Below are 20,525 nucleotides of genomic sequence, written 5' to 3'. Positions count from 1 at the left end.
AAACTAACCTAAGCTCTGAAACTGCTGGTTTTACAAAATTAAGTAATTTACAAGTGGTCAGCGATATTGAAATAATCACGCGATCACAAGCTTATCTTAGATACGCCTTATCAAAACATTGTAATCCGTAAATAGAAAAGAACAAAAGATCACAACTTACTGTTTGATTTACAGTAAACTATTGAAAAAGATATTTACAAATTTGGCAAGAGAACAAAAATAAGTAACTAAAAAACAAAAACATTTCGCTATGAAAAATGTGTCTAAGTATCCACAAATGCGTTTAAGTACTTACTTTTAGATAGAAACTTGCTTCTTACTTCAGCTTGCAATTTCAGAACTGAATGAATACATTATAAAACTACTGTTTCCAAGTGTCTCCACTTTCGCTTATCTATGCTTTTGAAATTTCAGAAGATATGAATGTTGTCAGTGAGGAAAATAAATTGGCCTTGATTTGTATGCTGTGCAAACACGGAACAATAAGATTAACACTATTCCTATATTTATGCCTCTAATTCAGAAAGTAAACCAAGATTTTTTCGTTTGTACTTTCGAATAATGATAGGAGAGAAGAAAGTATGGTAGTGGTCGTGAAAAAACAAGATCGAATTCGAGATTTCAACAGATTTATACGTTTCATAGCTCATAGATAACGAAAAAAAAAAAGTGATTTCTCGACATCTGTCCGTAAATGAAAATAAAGTGAAATCTTTAAGTTTTAATCTACGTCGCATGCCGGCTAGGCTAAAGGAGACGATGATGATGAGAAATAAATGAAACAGTGGAATGAAAAAAAGTGGGAGGAAACGGGAGAAGCTCTAGAAAACCCAAACACATGGTGTTTGTCCACCAAAGTTCATTTGGCGCGAGCTGGGATCGAACCAGGGTTCCCACGCACCAGAGATGAACACTCTACCACTGAGCCACCGTGGACTTGTTCGTCCTGATGTACACTCATTACGAGAGATGGCAAATCTTTAGTTTAGGCAAGGCAGTGACAGGAACTGATTGCATGAAGTACAAGGGCAATATTGTAGTAAATTAAAGTCCCCTTATTACTGCCTTTTTAAGGTCGTACATAGTCTATGAATAATCCCTAGGAACAGAAAGGAACCAATGACACCTGTGAATAATACTAACAGTGACGGGATATCACTGCCTTGCCCAAAGTAAAGAGTTACCCGAGAGACTATACAGGTCAACGTATCACAACCAAATTTTAAACTTATTTTATATGATTCTCAAGATGGGGGGAGATTTTCAAATTTTCTTCCTACCCCTAAAAATAAGGTAGTTTATTTGAGGGTGAAAATAAAAAATGCGTTTTTTTTCAAAAACAGCTCTAACGATTGTTTATATTTTATTAGGGGGAGGGGCGTCCCCCTAGACCTCCGTGGATACAGGTTTGGGAACTGGGTTTTTCGAAGTTTTCCGTTAACGTCTATTATACAGCATATCCATAAAAATACTATCATATTTTAAAATGGTATTACGTCGCTTTGGATAATAGTATTTAAATGAAATTGGTCATATTTGAATGAAAAATCGAACATTTTTGTGTATGTCAACAATGGACAACAATGAACAACAATGTCAATAATGGACCGGATCGAACACAGGAAAAGTAAATTCACTCATGTTTACTTTGTGATTAGTCGATATGTGTTCATTGTTGGATATTTAGCAGGCAGTTGTTGTTTCTGCTGGGGGTCACTTAAGAAGCTTTTATGTTTGTGTACTCTAAGGGTAAAGACATACCGAAGATACCTCGCGATCGAGGTCTCTATCTCGATAATGGCACAAATACAGGGATTCAAATGGGTGTGCGCTACATCGCGACCTAGAAGTCGACTGCGATGGTGAATTAGTGGTCGCGATGATAAACAACCGAGTTCATTTTTACATCGTTGTTCAGTGGAAGAATCGCAGTGGCTCGTATTTTCATTGGTTCTGCTTGAAGCGCTGCACGGAATAAAATCTTCATTTGTTCAGAATTTCGTCTGCAAAGGATAGTATCTATGCTCAAGAAGTTTTGCTGCACTTTAAATTTGATTATGAGAGACATACAGTGGCGGAGCCAAGGGAGAGCCTGGGGCCAGGCCCCCTTGCTCAAATTCTTGGCCTCCCTAATTCCCTCCCCCCCACACAGGGTGATACTGCTATAGGTCGACAAACGGTGAATTGATAGTGGCCACAAGTGAAACTATTACCGAAACATCTCTCGACAACAGAGTTACCAACTGCAGAATACTGTATGTTGCAATAGTCTGGGTTCCGACTAAAAAATTCCAGGCTCGTCTTTGTTTGTAGTACAGCAAGATCTAATTCATCGAAATCTGTAAGGCGCATGCGTTGACCTCACCATCTGAACGTTTCTTTTAACCTCAGCTCCTTATCTGGTATCTTCTTTGTTTTCGACAAAGAACCAGTAAAATAGCAAAATCAGTCGGCATTCTCATTCGCTTCGATATTGAAAGTCATACTAAAATAAGAGATACTTACTACTTACAAATAGCATGCATTGCAGTAAAACGTTACACTTGTGTTGGACGAAAGAAGTCTTCGTACACTAAGTAATTAATTTCCATTGATTATGATGACATAGAACAAATGCATAGCATCTATTAAATGATTTGGTATTATTATTATTATTATCAAATAATCTTAATATCGAGCCGTCTTGCTTAATATACAGTGAAAGAAGAGAACAAAAGTTTTATTATTTCTGTCACTTTCTCTGTTGTTCGTATTCCAGTTGTTCGAGAAAATTAAGATACTGAATACTACCAACACCTACTATTTGCTACTGATACTGGTTCTCCTCCTCAATTACCTTCTGGTCTTGTCTCTAGTACGTCTAGTTTCCTAACGCTCTTGGCCGTTGGCAACTCTTTAGAAAAATGGTACGATGTTAACAAGCGATATCCAAGGGAGTCAGCGCTTGGTGAACGTATACTACTAGCTAAAGCCTGGGGAAATGAGATTAACAAAACTCAGTGATTCTTTATAAATAAATCGTTCACAAATACTTTCTTTTAAACGATTTTAACTGTATCTTAATCCTACAACTGCTACTACTAGAGAAATTCCGAAGTTTATCACAGAGCCAGTGCTACAATCTCCTGATTACTAACCATCAGGTAAGATACCGAGATGATGCAACTTGGTCGCGGCAGTAATACTATTTTGTGTAAAAATGGTAGTTACTCCCGTGATCAGGTTGTATCATCCCGTTATGCGTTATCTGATATTTAGTAATCAGAGAGATGCCAGGAGTTTGTGAGACTGGTACACAGATATTCCATTCACTAAGTTCCGTCAGTGAAAACCAACTTTAATCACAGATTTATATTTGTTTTTCGTCAAAATATGCATTTCTGAGAAAATTAAGTACTAAGCATTTTTTTAAAGAAAGTTACATTATAGGAATTTTGCAAAACAGTAAGTCAATGGTGACATGAATTTTCAATAGGATATACTTATTAATGCCCTTCCTTTATGTGTGTGTGTGTGTGTGTGTGTGTTCAAGGTGAATGTTTTCATCTCTGTTGTTCATGATTTTACTCTTTTACATTGAAAATGTACGAATTTACTACCTCAAACAACTAGGATGCATTAATACAATTGATTTCTAATATAAATAAATTTTTATTTCACCAAGGCGTTTAAAATATGTGTGGCTGGTTGATATAAGTGAAAGCACAGAAATACACTTTTACAGGTAAAGAAAATAACTTATAGGTTCATGCCTCTACTTAAAAGAGGATCTTTCTATTCTTGTGGGCAGCAGCAAACTTATCAACAACTTCTTCAAGATCTAACGATTTAGCAATTTTCTTCAATATAAAGTAATCCTAAGTTTTTCAACCTATCATCAGTCATTGAATTGTGTATATGTCTTTAATAATCTTTTCAAATATAAGAATAACATTTCACATGTAGCACTAGAAACTTAATTGAATGAATATATTTTGAATGAATCTCTTCCTTCATTGAAGGCAGAAATCGAATTTTCTAAAGATAATATACTAAGAGACATTTTCTGCCTACTTGATAAGGCAATCACTGAGATGGAAAACTGCTTTAGATCATATAGCCAAATCATTAGTTTAATCTGCTCTACATCCAAAAAGTGAAATCTTTCTAAATTACAACGTTATGGAGCCTATGGCCGAGCATTATGGAAGTGATCTGGAGATATTCAAATGTGAACTCAAAATCCTCCAAACACAATTAAGTTGTATGAAGATGAGAGAAAACCAAAGTTGATTTCCTGATGAATTTCATTGGTCATTTTTGTGTCTACAAAAACTCATTCCTAGAAACCTACATGCTACATATCATCTCTGTGACTATACCAGTTTCTAGTGCTACATGTGAAAGGTCATTCTTATGTTTGAAAAGATTATCAAATACATATACACAATTCAATGACTGATGATAGGTTGAAAAACTTAGGATTGCTACATATTGAATAAAATTGCTAAATCGTTAGATCTTGAAGAAGTTGTTGATAAATTTGCTGCTACCACAAGAATAGAAAGATCCTCTTAAATAGAGGCATGAACCTATAAGTTATTTTCTTTACCTGTAAAAGTGTATTTTTCTGCTTCCACTTAAATCAACCACCCACACATATTTTAAACAACGCGATAAAATAAAAACTTACTCATATTAGAAATCAATTGTATTAATGCATCCTAGTTGTTTGAGGTAGTAAATTCGTACATTTTCAATGTAAAAGAGTAAAATCTTGAACAACAGAGATGAAAAGATTCACCTTGAACACACAGACATTATATATATAGACAGATAGATAGATATAGATATAGATATAGATATAGATATAGATATAGATATAGATATAGATATAGATATAGATAGATATATAGGCGGATACAGAGTGTTACAAAACAACACCGACAATGTTTGGAAAGTGATCCCTGACATCAAGATGACAAAAAGTATAGACCAAGCTAGGTGCACAAATGCTTCCTTTCGGAGTTATAGGCTGCCGAAAACATGAAATTTAATGGTCAACAGCTCCAATACTATGGGACCTACCATAGTCGGATCAAAACTTCACTTAGGAACTAGTATATGCCCTTCCAAATATCCAAGTTTCAGAATCCTGTGGTACTTCCGCAAGTTTTTATAGAGGTAGTTGGTGAGTACTTCAAATTATATTTACGTAGCCAAACTCCCATATATCTATATCTATATCTATCTATCTATCTATCTATCTATCTATCTATCTATCTATCTATCTATCTATCTATCTATCTATCTATCTATCTATCTATCTATCTATCTATCTATCTATCTATATCTATCTATCTATCTATCTATGTATCTATCTATCTATCTATCTATCTATCTATCTATAGATTGTGTGTGTGTGTGAATAAAATTTTTCATTCATTGGAGATGGCTCCTCAAAATTTTCTTGGGCTCTTCATTGCCCCCCTGAAAAAAATCCTAGCTGCGCTACTGGAGACATATTAGTACAACTAATGAGGAATGTTCCAGCAATAGGGGATAAGAGACACAAACAACATTATAATAGGTAGTACGTTTTAAATAGAGAATGGAAGAAAATAGCAACTCAAATGTTAATGTCAGATATGTTATTCATATTTATTTGAGAATTATATTGTATCTTACATGGGTCACTACGAAAGTTTTGAGATGTGAAATAACTTACATACTTAAAATCAATTTAACACTTACATTTTCTCAAAGTATTCACCATTACACTGTACACACTTTTGCATCCTCGAAAACCACTTATGGAATCAGTGTTGCCAGTCTTTTTCTTCAAGTTTTTAAAGTTCATTCTCGTAAGCCATTACAGCTTCTTCAAGGCTGCAAAATCTCTTCCCACGCATGCGATCTTTGATCCTGGAGAACAGAAAAAAATCACACGGGGCCAGGTCAGGGCTATACGGCGGACGAGTCATAAGTTTAACCTCCGTAGATTCTAAAAACTGAATTGTGATGTCGGCCGTGTGTGCGGACGCCTGTCATGATGAAGCATGATCCCACGCAATCCGGTTCTTGGACGCCGTTCCTGAAGCTTCTTGAACACTTTAGTTAGGTAAACAGTGGTGTACCACTGAGCAGTAACAGTCCTTTGTTCTTCAAGTGGAACAGTTGCAACATGCCCAGATTTGGAGAAGAATGTTGCGACCATCTTCTTCCCCACACTTCGCGGTCGCTTCACTTTCGTGGGTGGGTTTTCATCTGAAAAGATCCAAACTGTCGACTGGCGTTTATTGACATGTTTTCATTGACACAGCTGTTGCCGGACGTCCAGCTCTCTCTTCATCTTTAAGTGACGTCCGGCCTTTTCTGAATTCACCAAACCACCGAAAAATTGTAGCACGGGAAGGAGCAAGGTCACCAAATGCCCCCTGCAAGCGGTCAAGGCTTTGTGCCGCGTTCAAACCACTTTGAAATCGTAAAGGATCATTGCCTGAAAATGTTCCCTTTCGAGCTCCATTCTAGACAGCCGAATATTGCTCACATCAACAAACAAGTGAAGGCGATATGGCCAAGTCGATAAGCGAGGCGAGTTGGACCTTGCTTCGCTTCTTCGCTCTGGATACCACTACCGAACGCAATTGTTGGAATTCAAATGCTGTGCCACAACAATGCGTATCTCAAAACTTTCGTAGTGACCTTCGTATTATATAAGGCAGTGGCAGTTACAGAGAGAGGGCTTTCGGATTGAAACAGTGGAGTAGGGAAGGGGGGACGCCTCCCAAATAGGTCCGACAATGTACTTCGGTACTTTGACGTTCGTAATTTTTTATATATTTTTTGTTTATATATTTCTTTGTATGTAATGTTTCTATATGTACCTATAACAGCACTTGGCCCCCTCCCAAACACACATCCTGGCTACGCTACTGGATTGAAACCCCTAAATTCCGGAACTTCTAAAAAAAAAGAAGCAGGTGTTAATCATATATATGCTTAAAAACTTCACGCTCCCCAATTCCACGATTAATAAAAAAGAATTTCTTCTAAATTCGTTACTGATATAAGGTACGTATTCATAGTGAGGCAACTTCAAATAATCGAAACTTAATTTTATGAAGTTAATACCCCTCCAGCTCGGAACCTGAAGGCATACCTGTTTTTTATTTATCTGGGAAATGATTTCTCGCCTGAGTGTTGAAAAAGGGCATTTCTTCAGAGAAAATTGGTAAAAAAGGTAAAAGTCTTTGATTTATTGATAGAAATGGTCAAGAGATGAGACTCAAATATTTTTGCGAAACAAGAGACGAGACTTTGGCATTTCCCATGTTTCGTCTTGCGTCCATGCCTATTTATAAACTGTTTGGTCCTTTCAATTTCAAAATATGGCTTCACAGTGATTTTTATGCACTGACGGAATAATTTCACACGCTACATTAATGTTTTTCTTCAAAGTGAGAACTTACAGTAAGGATGTGACCTCTTCACCATATGCGCTCTTCATCGATCTATACCTAGACATCGAAGTAGCGACCACGACGTAAACCTCGACCGCGACGTATCTTTGGTATGTCTTTACCCTAAACCTAAGCATGTGGATGACTGGAGAACCTTAGAAACAGTATACTATATGTCACCAAAACCATTTTTTAACGAAACTTATCGCGGAATTTTTTTTTAAATTTTTGAATGGAGTAAACCTATCTCATTATTTACATAATTTAACTCCATGTGACGGAAATCAAGCCTTTAAAAAAATATGCATTTCGTTGCTTCAAAATCAAATATAGTTATTTATTATTGTTATTTTATTTTACGATATGAAATATTTTTCTAATTGAAAGAAAGAGGAGAATCAACTTCACATTCTTGACAACTTTAAGGTCCAGCAGTGTGATGAATAGAAAACTTCAAAGAAAATATATCAAATATTGTATCAAAGTCGGATTATTTATATGAAAGTTCTCAAAGAAAATGTTCTATTATCGAAGAAACCTACAAAATTTGGGAAAAGTTACCCTCCTTTTTAATTTGCTTATCTTTGACCGACTTCAATTGCAGCAATGGATATGACCGGGAAACCCTAAATAAAACACACTATATTTTATCAAAATCGAATAATTCTTACGTAGTGTATACCAGACAATTGTTTTTAGAAGGATGTTCAAACTTGCAACATAAAAATTTTATGTTGCAAGTTTGAACATCCTTCTATGAATTTTAATCTTTTTTTTTTTTTTTTTTACCCCAGTTCTTGATGAATTGCAACCTCAATCATTACAGTTATTTCAAAAAGTCGGAGGAAGGCATATACCAAGTTTATTTAAAATCACATAAGTGTTACGAGAGTTACCCTAGAACAGATGAGTGGACAAATACACAAATGCCAGTTGAATCAATTGGCATTATAATTAGAAAATTGTTACTTTCACGCCAAGCTAGCGTTCTCAGGTGTGAGTAGTTTGCAGATTTCAATGGAAATAAGATTTTAAAGGGGGAAATGTCTATGAAGATAGAATATCTCCTCTATAATAAGTAAAAAATCACTCAGTCCTCCCTTTTCCTAATAAAGCTAGATATACTTTTGTTACATTACAGAAGAATGAGGCTCAAGTAAAGTGTTAGGGAAAAAAATTGCATGACATTTCAGAAACTGGAAATTAGGTCAGAAACAAACATTGCTGTTTAAAGTTCTTTTTTTTTTGTTTTCTTACTAAATTGGATTTACTATGCTGTTACGAAATAAAAGGCTGCCGCTTCCGTATCATACAGATATCAGGATAAATACTACAAATAAACAATGTCAACATTATAAAGCGTTGTATGCTAATTTTTATGGGATACTTAGAGATGTTTTGGAAGTAAAGATTTCTACAAAACTCCGAATACATGATTTTCTTCCATTGTGCTTCTGTTTTATAATTTTCAGACGAGGACCCAAGAGATGTTTCACAATGAGTGATGCAAAAATTGAAAATGTTAAACGGTGTAGAGTACATACCTACGTTATCTGCCTTCTTTGATGTGATTTTACGAATTTCTTCAAGTCAAGCTAAATATCCCTTACTTCTATCAAAATGAATTGGATTTACATATAAATTTAATATAACTTAAATGAAATTCGACTATTCATATGTTCATACATATGTTTTTGACTAAATTTTTCGACAATGAGATCTCAGAAACCACAAGCTGCTCTAGAAATGTGCCATTTCTTTTTTCGCTGGTCGATTCCGAATTTTGTGTAGGTTTACCAGTTCTTATTCATTAAAAAAAAAAAGGCATGGTGGCTCAGTGGTAGAAAGCTTACCTCTGGTGTGTGGGGTCTCTGGTTCGATCCCCGGCCAAGTAAGTGGGTTTTCTCAGGGTGCTCCCGTTTTCCCCACATTATCATTCCACCAAATCTTCCATCATCATTTACTTGCTTTACCATCGTTTTCTTTAGCCTGACGGTCATATTTATGGGACATAAAACTGAAAAATTTCATTTCAATTTTCAAATTAAAATAGCGTGATTGAATTTTGGGGCTTAATGGGAATGTTAGCATCCAGACTACTTGTTCCCGTCACGAGAAAGTGTTATTATTTTCCTATTTAACATTTTAAGGATCTTTTTGGACCCATAAGAGTAACATTGTCGCTAGGGCGTTGCTGGATTGATATCCTTGTGTTATGCAACCAGTAGAAGAGCTACGTATAGCAGGTTGACGACATTTCTGGCGTTTTAATCAGAATGGCAAAACGTATTGTAGTGCATGCTGGCAACTTCAAAGGCCAGTAGAACCGCAATGAGGCGCACTCAGACATGGATTTATGCGGGGGGGGGGAATCGTTTTACATCATCTATCACTTCTCCAAGTTTGCCATATCATCTACGTATACATTAAAATTGCTTAAATAATGTAATTGCGAGAACTTGTTGTAATTACAACTACTAAAAGCTTTTACTGTAATGTTATAAAAGAGAAGAAAAACAATCATTTTAAATATTTTCCACAAATACGCTATTTTCAGCAGTGTTGCGAACTTTATCAATGTTTATCATATCTTCGGAACGGTTTGAGATATAGAAGTGCTGTAAACAGCATAATGATTTGTTTGCCAATTGCAAACCATACAAGTAACTACATGTTATACTTATCTAAGCATTTTTTCGAAATAAACCATTTCAAAAAATTAAAAATTTCAAGCTCTTTTAACTTCGTTCCTATTCATTCGAAACAAGTCATACCATGACCGACCGTGCTACTTTCGATGTGCATTATCCCGTCCATCTCCGTTGTGCCGTATGTGTGATAGAGGCTTCCAAACTTTGTGTTTGTGTTACTATATCATCCTTAGTTTGCAACATTGAATAATAAATGTGGAATTTTAAGTTTTCGTTTGACACGTTGATTTGAAATATGTAATAATCTGACGTAGTACAATTTGAAAAACAAAACTCTATATTGAGTTGGCAACACTATTTGTTGGGTGTTTGTGTAACACGTGAAAACATGTCCGCCTCCTTGTAGTTGCTTCGTGCAAAGTTTCACTTTTTTCTCACTTTTAGTTTCGCTGTTATTACGGTTGAACATTATAAACGGTGCACTCTGTATATGTACAGGGTGGTTGTAAATTTAATACCTATTTTTAATTTACAAGGGTCGTTCAAGGTTGATCGGAATTTTCGTACGTAAATAATCGATGAATAGCCGGATCATGATGAAACATGCGAGTGACGTAATGTATTCCTTCTCGAGTAACTAGCACCCGGCATGACGTATTTGGCGCATGCGCAACAGTTGCAGCGAACATGGCGGCAAGCAGCGGTGTGTAATCAAATTTAGTGTGAAGGAGAGTTAAACCAGCTGAGATTTTCAGAAGATTGCAAGCACAATATGGTGAACAAACGGTGTCACGGACAAGAGTGTATGAATCGGGATGTGATGACAAATGAAGCGCATGGACACAACTGCAGTCACACCAGTGAATATCGCACGTGTTGAGCAAATGATTCTTGAGAACCGGCGAGTAAAGTGAGTAATATTGCTGCCGAGGTGAATATCAGTGTCCGTAGTGTTGAGACAATCATTCACGACCACTTACGCTTCCGCAAAATCTGTGCAAGGTGGGTTCCCGCCAGCAGACATTTGATCAGAAGTGGACATGCATGGTGGTCTGTGAACAGCTTCTGAATCGGTTTCGAACCGAGGTGATGAATTGTTGCAATCCATCATCACGTGTGATGAAACATGGTTGCACAATACAACCCCAGAAACCAAAAGAAGCAGCATGGAGTGGCGGCATAAATGTTCCCCGCCGCCCAAGAAAAGTAAAATGCAGCCGTCCGCTGGAAAGATCATAGCAAGTGTCTTCTTGGACATAAGGATGTTATTCATGTGGATTTTCTGGACAAAGGGAGCACAATTAATGCCCAGTATTATTCCACATTGTTGAGTGATGCTGTACGAAAGTCCATTCGCAAGAAAATACGTGGGATGTTGTCTGGAAATGTAATTCTTCTCCATAACAGTGCCCGCCCTCACATGACCAATATTACAACAACAACTCTGGCCGAAATGCGCTGGGAAGTTCTGCCCTATTCCCCTACAGTCTAGATATAGTCCCAATGATTATCATTTGTTTGCACCCCTTAAAGACCATCTGGGAGGGAAGAAATTCACTACAGATGAAGCACTGCGGAACGATGTCCTCCAGTGGCTAGGACAACAACCAAGTTCTTTCTACGCCAAAGGAATCAGGGAGCTGCCACAACGATGGCAATGGTGCCTAGACGCGCACGGAGAATACTTTGAAAAGCTGACATAGTTTGGTGCTTCTTGTGCTGTTTCCTCTGAAGAAATAAAAACTTGAACCACCCCTGTAGATTATCCTGGAAACTAACATCAGTTCTAGCTGGCGTATAATACTGTTTACTAATGTGATGTTTACATTAATGATTTCTGAAGTTGATCTATTGAAAACCGCAAAATGGTTGGTGTATACAGCGTAGAAGACAGAGCTACGATTCAAGCTAGGTATGAGGTTTGGAGGTCGGTAGTGCAAGTGCAGAGATGATGGGAGCAAGAGGGAGGTAGGAATGCAATGCTTAACCCTAAGACAATAAAAAAAAAATGTGTCATATGAAATTAATAAATGGAAAAATGCAATCAAGATCAAAGGTAACCGTCTAGTGTGAAATGACGTAGATTCATTGGTCCATACGTGGTATGCAACTCCATAAATGGTGAACTATACTTGGAGATGCTTTGAAAGTACGTATGGCCTGTGATTCAAGAATGAGAAAATGGAAAGGAATTGCTGTTCATGCAAGATGAAGCTCCGCCCCACTACACAATTCCAGTAAGAACACGACTTAATGACAATTTCCCTGGCAGATGGATTGGTCGCCAGAGACCAACAAAATGGCCTGCACGCAGCCCCGATCTAACCTCATACGACTTCTTCCTTTGGGGTTGGGCTAAGAAACAAGTGTACAAGTTAAAACGAAGGGATATTAACAGTCTTGAACAAAATATCCGTGAAGTGTTTGCAAATGTTCCAGCTGAGATGTTAAGAAGAGCCGTGAATTCTGTTCCTAAAAGGTACCAGAAGTGTGTGGAAAATGCGGGTGCATACAGTACATTGAAATGTAATTTAATAACCAAATGGTACACGTTAATAATGTATTCAATGGAAATAAAACACCCGCATATATATGCATAAGGAGCAACAATCAAGAAACGTATTACAAACCGGTAGTTACTTATGGGGTTATTGGCGAAAGGAAGTGGTCTATATCAACGCTCGAGAAACATAGTTCAAATTCTAAGCATACCTTCATTGCAGCATTGGAGTTTATTTAATGATTATGTGCTATATTAATGGCGTGATAACGATTTCTAATAGAAGTGTCTCTGTGAAGTAGACATTTGTGAAAGAGTGGCCCCCGTAGCGTAGTCACTAACGCTCTCGCCCTTGCTGCGGCCGATCCTGGGTTAGATTCCCGGTGGGAACACTTGGTTGGAAAAATGTAACAGCTTTTCCAGGCCATACATCCTCAGTGAGGTTTCTCTTAGTTATTCTCATTCACACCAGGCAAATGCCGGGATGGTACCTGACATAATGGTCTCAGACAGCTTCCTCCCGAATACGACTATGTGCCGAAACCACGTCATGTAATATAAGTTTATGTTTGAATTGAAAAAGGTGGTGTCCAGGCCCGCAACCAGAAGGGGGGCTAGGGGACCTGCCCCCCTAAACTTTTCGTGGCCCCTCCAGTTCTTAACACAAAATGCTATTATTAATACAAAAGATACAATTTAGTTATTTGTAAGAAAATCTTTAACGACTTGGCCCCCCTAACATATTTCTGGTCCCCCCTAACCTCTGTGGCTGGTTGCGAGTCCGGTGGTGTCATTAGGTACGTGTATTTGGATCGTGTCCTGCTCTCAAACCAAAACAAAACATAGTTGTTTTGCAGATTTCGAAATGATAATTTTCACTTCGTCGTTAATCTCTGCTCTGAGCAATCTTCCTGCATCAATGAGAAAGTTGAGCGTACCTAATGGGAAATAACATAATGATTAAAAAGGCTGAATTGACAAATTGTCTGCATTTCTCCATTTAAAGACATTGTGATTCACTTGTAAGCTTGATACACGGATACCTCACTGTTTGACGTAAAGAATAAGCTGGATTGGTCTCTTTCTGCTCACGCTCCATAAGAAGGAGCGGTTTTTGGATCAACTTTACTTTCCAAAGGGTTCCTTTGATAAGGAAAAACTATAATATTGTTGAAACAATGGTCTATTCATGATGATTTCAGTTTTTGAGCTTCTGACCTTTATTATTCTTCCTTCCTATACGGTCTCGTATACTTATTATAGCAGAAAAAATGAATGTGCTTTGTATAGAGCTCTCATATTTCTAAACTAAAAAAAAGGGGGGACACCATATGAACATTTACAGTATGTTCATAGTTATGCACTGGCTCCTTGCTCAGATATTAGAATTAATTAAATAATACCCTGCATTACAACAGGCAGGAATGCGACAAGAAAGTAGATTACTTCTATCAGTTCCGTATGAACCATCAATAAAAGTGAGACTTTTTAAATATCACACGAATAATATTTGAAGTTTCGAACAATTCCTTTGGGACAGGGGGGACAGATGACGTAAATTCGGGACTATTCTAGCTAAAAAGGAACCGCAGGAAGACCTAGCCTTACAGGAAAGGAAGAAGGGGCCAGAAATCGTACTTTCGTCACTGGAGCATGTTTTTCATCAACACAATGTGTTGCTTTTCCATTCATTTTAGACGTAATACTGGATAAGCATAACGAAGAAAAACTCAGAATGTATATGCGGTGCTATAAAAAAATTTTTATTAAATGAAACAAATTGGCAGTACAAAGATGCATGTAAAATAAATTCACATTCAACCGAATATATGCATAACATTTTTTTTTTTAATGCATCTTTTGCTTTTATTTTTATTTTCGTACTTTCAATACTTTCAGTTATTTACATTATGCTACATACAATAGCCAGAAAAACAAGTGCAACAGGCAGAAAATACAGAATCCATCACAATATATATTCATTTTATTTATTAAATATGCATATAATACTCAGTATCAGTAAAATATATACATAAAAAACAACGTTCTTACAAGTTAAGGATCAAATAACACCATACATTTCAGCTGCACATTTAACAATCATTCGCTTTTCATTCACGCTTCATCCATACAAGAGTTCCATAATTATAAAGAAAATGGTTGGTGAAAAATGATCTACAAATCCTACTCATTACGATACACTGTTGTAAACGAGTATACATAAAGGAGTACCCGAGTGACCATGATTAATTCAAAGTAAACGGTACTGACGTGACCGATAAAAATACATTTAATATGGCTGATGATAACACAAAACTGAACCCTTTATCCCCAGGCTTCTCTTCTATTTCCGTCGACGAGCCGTTTGAAGCTTGAATCTTCGGCGTGTGTCTATTCTAAACAATCATACAAATTCCATTATTTTCACACAATTCTGAAAAAAACAATTGACCTAATATCAATACAGTTAATATTTTCATTAAAAATATACTCCCCAAATACTAATTTTCATTAGCAATAAATCTTTTCATCCAAAACCATTGTCTTTCTAACAATGCAACCCCTGCTTCGCAATAAATTTGACAGCATTTATGCAACACAACTTGCGTTATACATTACGCGCTTCTTACATCTAGCAGTCATGTTTTATATTCTACAGTAAAACAGTACATAGATAATATTTATGTATCACACTTGCAAAAAACATGTATTTATGATCCACTCGTATTTTATTACAGTAAACTGAAGGAAAAAAAAATCATTTAAAGGTACCAAAACAGAAATTTAATGAAGTAATAATAAACAATGTAACACTTAATAAAGATGTTTGTTTTGGAAAATCTTAAACATTTTTAATTTTTCTATTACATTCTTGATGTCTTAAGCTGCTCAACTAAACACGAGTGTACAATATCAGGTACCTTTTATTTTCCTTTGTTTCATAGTATTCAATTTATGCAAACCAGTAAAATTCTAAGTGTTATATTAGTTATGTCGAAGTACGTTACTGAAATAGTAGTATGCTCATGAACAAAATAAGAAAAATATGAAAAAGTAAATGAAATCTATTGAAGAAACCTGTTCAAATCGAACGTTAGAAAAAAAAATCACATGAATGGGTATGTACGTGTTTCACTGCGTTTATATACTTCCAGTTGCGACGACACATATTGGAATTAGCTCCCAAAACACATTATGCATCTCTCTTAATGGAGACCCAGTTCAGAGGAAGATAAAGAAAAGAACAGAGATAGATATAAAGAAGGAGCTAATGAAGGCGCTTATTGATTTGTTGAATCAAATCATCGACTCTTTCGGAAGCTCCGTTGAATTTCGATGGCTCTGGTCCTATCATTTGAATAAGCTGTGGCACATCCTGCTGCGAGATTTGACAGAACCTTAACAAAGCCTTCATTGTGCGGAACAAATATTCCTCTGGAGGATTTGAATTAAAATACTGCAACAATGCCATTGTTAGCTCAATGGCGACGTCATCAAATACCTGAAAAGACACAAAATAATAAAAAAAATATTTAAAACAATATTTATTTTAGTATCGGTAACATCAGCATGAAATACTCACAAGCATACACACGTGAACAAACTGAACACACATAACTTTATAAATAGTAATACTTAGATGCGTGCATATCATTTGTATAAGATATTATTCGAAATATTACTTTGCTCAAATCTTTGAAGAATGTGTCGTTCACACGTAGGATGGTTCAAATTTTACTAAAGTATATGTACTTATAAGGTGTATTTACTTGGTAGTTTATTTATTTATTAATTATTTATTCACAGTTTCATACAGCACTAAGCCAACTGACTGAAACTGAACAACATAATAATGATAAACAAAACAAAATAAAAATAAAATACAATAAAATACAAACAAAATATTCTCTAATATTAGAGAAAGACTATACGTTTGTTCACTCGGAAATTGCTTCCACAGCAACCAAGCACTCTGTTTATTTTCAAGAATAAAACGTGCTTCTGCATCAAAGAACGGATGGGACTGACGCAATCGTTTCCGTATATGCAGAACAAAGCCATTAACAACTGCACAAATAATACCCGTAAATTGTGAGACATCATTATTATTACCATCATTCAGTATGTGCCACGGAATTAATACTGTCTCACAGTGCCTTCTTCCATAAGCAGTTCAAACAATGAATCCGAAATGTTACTGAAAATTACACTTACTTTACAGACACTGAATAGTGTGTCAATTAGCTTAGCAGTGAAGAAATACAAAATTATTGTACTTATTTATTTATTTACCAGCTGGTATCCTTTCTCATATCTTTAGGTACATTTCAAAAATAAATCAGTGCTTAGATACTTTTTGTTAGAAATGACTTTATCACTGTTTAACATGTCCAAAAATTTTTGAAGATAGAAACTGTCCTAAAAGAAATCAGAATATTCCTGAACTTCTGATGTGCTCAATAAGTATACAGGCTGAAACGACTGTAAATGTGTAAATAGTACGATGTGTGAAGTGTCTAAACAATGCCTCTTACGGCAGTTCCTTATTAACCACTGTTAGGATCCATTCTAAACATTTTTTTCTTCAGATGGAACACTTCAGGACATCTTCGGACATGTTAAACAATGGCTAAACTTTTTCTAAAGAATGACCAAATCATGTTCAAACACTGATTTATATTTTGCAATGTACGCTTTCAATGCTTCGAGAATCAATTCATCTTTTCCATATTTTATATTAATGAACTTCTTGATATAGAAGGTTATTTTAAGGTACTTTCGAGAAATATTGTTTTAAAAACTATGAACACGCACTTTTCACATTCTAATGTAAGGGTTCAGGTTTATCATGGCTAAATAGTTAGCATTCTCATCTTTGGAACAGTAGACTCGAGTTCGATTCCCGATAGAAATGCATTTACTTTTCAATACCCACATTAAACGTCCGCGTTCCTATATAGCTTCTAGACGTTAAATTAACACACCAACAACTAATTAACTTAAAGGAGAATCTTGATATTTCAAAATATTCAATCAATTTATCTCGGGTAATGTGAAAAAGACTATGGCAGCAAAATCATTAAGTTGGTCCCTACAATGGAAAACCATAACACATTTAAAACTAGTAAAATTAAAGGAATTAACACACTTATTTGTCATTTCGAATGAAAGAAATTAAAGATAAATACTGTACGTATATGCAGCTAATATGTTTTTAATTTCTTCACCTAATTCATAAAGGTAAGAGAAAATAATTCGTATGAAAACATTTCTATCCAAGGGCATTCTCAGAATATTTTTCAGCTAGTAAAATATTTTCTAGCAACTTCCACCATTTGGGTGTAAGCTTTTAACACAAAAAAAAAAAAAAAAAAAAAAAAAATAACTAAATAAAATTTTTAAAAAAATGCTCAAAGTATATTTTAATACGATTTTAGTGCGAATTAATGTTGAATTTGTTTAAAGCACAAAGAAATGAAGAGAATATTTATGAAATTTAAATATCAGTATCTATATTGATTATTACCTTTGTTTGAATTTAATAGTCTTCACTATGCTTTCTCCGAAGATTTTTTTTGTTTTGTTTTTTAGAGAATAACTTCGTTTTCCAAGACTATGAAGAACAACAAAAAATTACAAAGTGAACCAGGTAGTATCAGTAGCGGATCCAGGGGGGGGATCGGGGCGATTGCCCCCCAGGAGAGGAAACTTTATTATTTTATATATATAAATAAAATTCATCTCAGAGTTTGGAGCTCTTAAAAGTATCTCTAAGAAGCAGTATTACAACCCACCGCCCCCCCCCCAGAAGTCCGTCCTGGATCCGCCCCTGGGTAGTATCTACAAAATGCTGTTAAATAAACATAATACTTTTCAGGTGTTTTCTTACAGGCCAGAAATCTGTGTACACAGTTTATGACGTCACTCAGACTACACTATACTAAACATCTGAAAACTACTACTAGTTCATTTAAATAGCATTCTGCATATTAAAGATGGAACAAGTCAAACACTTTTATCCGGGTCATCCGGGTTTGGATCTCGCTTCTCAAGACCCGGTCTGACTCAGACTCAGACAGACAGACCCGGCAACCCGGAAGCACCCAAAATATCATCCCTTCAGCATTACGACACAATTTTATAGTTGATTAATGGTGTTTACTGCTTGAGCTCGAACATTAATTTATGTGATTCTCTGTGTGACATTTCTTTATCAAGATATCATGTCTTAAATATTTCAAATGCAATTCCATTTTTATTTCTCTCCATACTGAAAAATAATACGTTTTTTTTTTTTAACACAGACTATACAAAAAGATTTAACAAAACGACTTTAGGACTCAGCATCAGGCCGGTAGAAAGCCTAAAAATGTAGGGGGGTGGCAGAAGTTAGGGGGGTCCGATCCAACCATATTATAGTTCATCACCATATTATAGTTCATTTGCAAGCCTACCGTGAAAATTTTAGGAGGGGCAGTGAAAATTTAGGGAGGTCCGGGCCCCCTAGCCCCCCATGGATACGGACCTGCTCAGCACCATATTTTATATTCTATTCAACAAGTTTTGCACGTTTGCTCGATTAAACTTCCACGATCCCATATAAAAAGAACATGCTCCTTATCTTTTCCGTGATTCTCACGCGTTTATTCTCTTATAAGTCTCGTAGTTATCTTTCAGTGTAATACCTTGACACACAGGGATGCAAACAACAAACAAGAAATAAAATTATAGGCTTAATGACAAGACAAAGAAAGAAGAGAGAATCGTGTTTGTTATAATTACATTACCAGCCTCACACACACTTCCCACGTGTATGACGATGTTTCGTAGTCTCTGGAATCATTCATGGGAAGGTTCATGGTTTTATCCGAGTCGCCAGGTTCGATAGATCATGAGTCTGATTGCCTCTGGGTCTTTCGGGTCACGGGTCACAAACTGCTGCAGATACTATCTGGCTTACTTACTAAATTAGATGTTCTTTATTTTTTTTTCAAGCAATTAAAATTTTAAATAGAAAAAGCGGAAAGGCTATTACTCACCGCAAAATAGTGAGTAATAGCCTTTCCGCTTTTTCTCATTGAATATAATCACCGCTCGCAATAGTGTGACAATTAAAATTTTATTTAAAAATAGGTGGAAAGGGTAGCAATGGTCCTTATTTATGTATTCAATGGGGTTTAGCTTTTTTTTTTTTTTTTTTTGAATGACCGCGCCAACGAAAGATCAAATATTGGCATCTATAGTTTTGTATAACTTTTCTATTTTTACCCTAATTCCCTTATTAATTACAGACATTAAGGACAATCAAATATAATAATAATAATAATAACAGCAGCATATATTGATATCAAATACAGCTACACAGCTTTAACGCCATGTACGAGATAAAACGGAATACTAGTATTCAAAAGAACATGTTTCCATTGTACTTCTTTGTGTGCTTTAACAAAATGAACTGAATAACAATAAAGTATTTATAAATTCAAACTAGTGTTTAATATTGTTTTTTTTTTATTTGTTTTCTATTTCTTGATTTAAAAAAATGAAAACGAGTTGCTGAACTGGCCTATGCTATTTCTCTTTTGTGTTTTTTCAATATGTTTACTGTGTGTGGAAATTAACAAATTGGAAAAGTATGTTACTGCCGCTCATTTAGACAAGAATAACGAACATTCAAAATTTCATCAGAATAATAGCAAAACCAGTCCGCCATTATTAGTTCAGTGAAATCTGACAAACATACGAAAAACAATTTTTTTCTTCTAACTAATCTGCAAGTAGATGAAAACAAACTTTTCTTTCTATTATCCTCTTAATTCAGCTGTATCAATCTTCACGCATGCAACTTTAGATTGTATTTACACATTCATAAAATAATAATAATAATAATAATACTTTTAATTTTTAAAATAGAGAGAGTACTACATTCAA

At 35.6% G+C, this 20,525-nt stretch overlaps 2 protein-coding genes across 6 annotated transcripts in view; both read right to left on the bottom strand.

The window, feature by feature from the left end:
* Positions 1–389, bottom strand: part of LOC145665502 (sodium-independent sulfate anion transporter-like) — a 113,516-nt gene extending 113,127 nt beyond the window's left edge. The window contains exon 1 of the mRNA XM_081732809.1: positions 296–389. Within this exon, the coding sequence (XP_081588935.1) occupies position 296 (1 nt within the window). The 5' untranslated portion in view covers positions 297–389. The remainder of the gene's footprint in view (positions 1–295) is intronic.
* A 13,946-nt stretch (positions 390–14,335) lies between these two features.
* The window catches only part of LOC145664827 (uncharacterized), a 195,554-nt gene continuing 189,364 nt past the window's right edge, over positions 14,336–20,525 (bottom strand). For all 5 annotated transcript variants that reach the window (XM_081731823.1, XM_081731821.1, XM_081731824.1 and 2 more), the window contains one exon: positions 14,336–16,095. In XM_081731823.1, coding sequence (XP_081587949.1) covers positions 15,862–16,095 — 234 coding nt within the window. In that variant the 3' untranslated portion in view covers positions 14,336–15,861. The remainder of the gene's footprint in view (positions 16,096–20,525) is intronic.

Source organism: Thermobia domestica, chromosome 11 (genome assembly GCF_964235325.1).
Source record: "Thermobia domestica chromosome 11, izTheDome1.hap1.1, whole genome shotgun sequence".
Classification (NCBI taxonomy): domain Eukaryota; kingdom Metazoa; phylum Arthropoda; class Insecta; order Zygentoma; family Lepismatidae; genus Thermobia; species Thermobia domestica.
This window is presented reverse-complemented; position numbering and strand designations above follow the sequence as displayed.